Source organism: Citrus clementina, unplaced genomic scaffold, assembly GCF_000493195.1.
Source record: "Citrus clementina cultivar Clemenules unplaced genomic scaffold, Citrus_clementina_v1.0 scaffold_7, whole genome shotgun sequence".
Taxonomy (NCBI): Eukaryota; Viridiplantae; Streptophyta; class Magnoliopsida; order Sapindales; family Rutaceae; genus Citrus; species Citrus x clementina.
Window position 1 is genome coordinate 13,112,233 of NW_006262075.1, and position 1,841 is coordinate 13,114,073.

General features: G+C 52.6%; 1 protein-coding gene across 1 annotated transcript; it reads left to right on the forward strand.

Annotated features, from left to right (window-relative positions):
* Window positions 1-332: 332 nt before the first annotated feature.
* On the forward strand, window positions 333-1,580 carry LOC112096946. Its single transcript, XM_024181185.1, has 2 exons — window positions 333-378; window positions 466-1,580. The coding sequence occupies exons 1-2, from the start codon at window positions 333-335 to the stop codon at window positions 1,578-1,580; spliced, it is 1,161 nt and encodes a 386-aa protein (XP_024036953.1).
* Window positions 1,581-1,841: the final 261 nt, after the last annotated feature.

Below are 1,841 nucleotides of genomic sequence, written 5' to 3' on the forward strand. Positions count from 1 at the left end.
GCTTTAAGTATGGGCTGAGGTGTCCCTTGCAACCCTATTTCGCCCGGATACTTAGCGGGTTGAATCTATCCCCTGGTCAGTTGAACCCAAACGGTTGGAGAGTGCTCTCTGGTCTGTTCATACTGTGGGACAGATGTTTCCAAAGCGAGCCCACGGTCGACGAGGTGATGCACCTGTACCAGCTGAAAAGCAGCCCAAAAGATGCCGGCTGGTATTACTTCCAATCAAGTACCAAGACCAGGAAACCCATAACCGATCTCCCTACCGGTGGTGGTGGGAATTAGAAGAGAAAGTTCTTCTTTGCTGGGGGTCCTTGGGGTCAGGTCGCACAAATGGATGGGAAGGATTATCGGGTCCCACCCCGTTTCACGGTCCCAGGTTGCCTGCTCGCTTCAGATGTCTTGTATCCATAATTGTTCTTGTTTTATTGGCCTGTCTCTAACCAAGTGTCTGTTTGTGTTGCAGTTTCTTGGGGTGTCCACTTCTCGCTCAAACCTGACCAGCTCAAACGGGTCGAGGCGGTACTGGCCAATTCCTGCTCGAGCCGAGAATTGTTAAGTACATACAACCTGCTCGAGTCTCGCTTGATACTTCCTGGCCATAGGATGGAGGACGCTGTGATTGGGGCTCTGACCCGAAAACGTTCTCGACCTCCAACCACGAAGGGGGGCCAGGGTAAGGATGCCCCTACTGCGAAGCGGGCCAACATCGTGCAGCAGGCCCCACCCTTGAAGATTTTACCTCCTGCTCCTGAAAAAGTTGGGGAAGCTAGCGGAGCAGCCACAGATCCTGCTACCTCCTCTTCTCCTCCTGTCGGGCCTCGACCTCGCTTACCTGACAGCCGAGCTGAACACCTGGTCCCTTACCTCAATGAGTTAACTAAATTCGTGAGCAAGAAGGACCTGGAGGACTTTGACGGCCGCACCTTGGGTGAGCTGGTGGGGGCCATGCAGCATAGCGCTTTCCACCTCAGCTGCATGACTACCTATTACAAGGCCAAGGTCGGGCGCTACGACCGGAAGATGAAAGAGGACATTCAATCGGCGACGACCAGAGCTGACGTTGCCGAGAAGAAGGCAGGGGAGCTGAACCTCGAGAACCTGAACCTGATAGAGCAAGAATCACTTGCTCAAGCCAAAGCCGTTACCCTCGAGGAAGAGCTCGCCAAAGTCAAGGAGGATCTGCAAAGGCAGAAGGCTATGTACGAGGCCCAGCTCGAATCTCTCCGCGACTCCCACCGAGCTCAGGTCGAGAACATGGAGAGGGAGGCCGAGAACCAGTATGACCAGGGACTTCGGCATTCCTATCGTTGCATCATGGCCGTTCTCGGGAAGCAACACCCTGATCTGAAGATGGACGACCTTGCAGCCGGTGTTGCTCAACATATGGACGAGGAGGCGGCCAAGGAGGATGCTGAAGGGGTTGAGCCGATCGTGATTGAGGAGGAAGACTCTCCTCCTCACGCAGCTCCAGTTCCTGCTGATGTTGGCGAGGCGAGCACCCCCCCGGACGCAACTGGTGATACCCCCCCTGCTCCTGAGGAGGCCCAGCCAACCGATGCTGATCCACCATCCTTTTGACATATTTCTTTTTGCTTTGTAATGAACAACGTTTATGAATTTTATCCCCCTTGTTATTCATTAACAAATTAATAGAAATGTTTTTTGTTTACTTTCTTGTGTTGTAATTATGAATTAATTTTCGTTTGAGAATCTGCTTGTCTTTGTCTAGACGAGCAGATTCCGGCTTGGCTCATGGTTTTGCTACATGCCTTTGAAGATTTTTCAATGACTGGGATTCGGTTTGCCTTCGCGCGGTCGAGCAGATCCCAGATCCTGGCA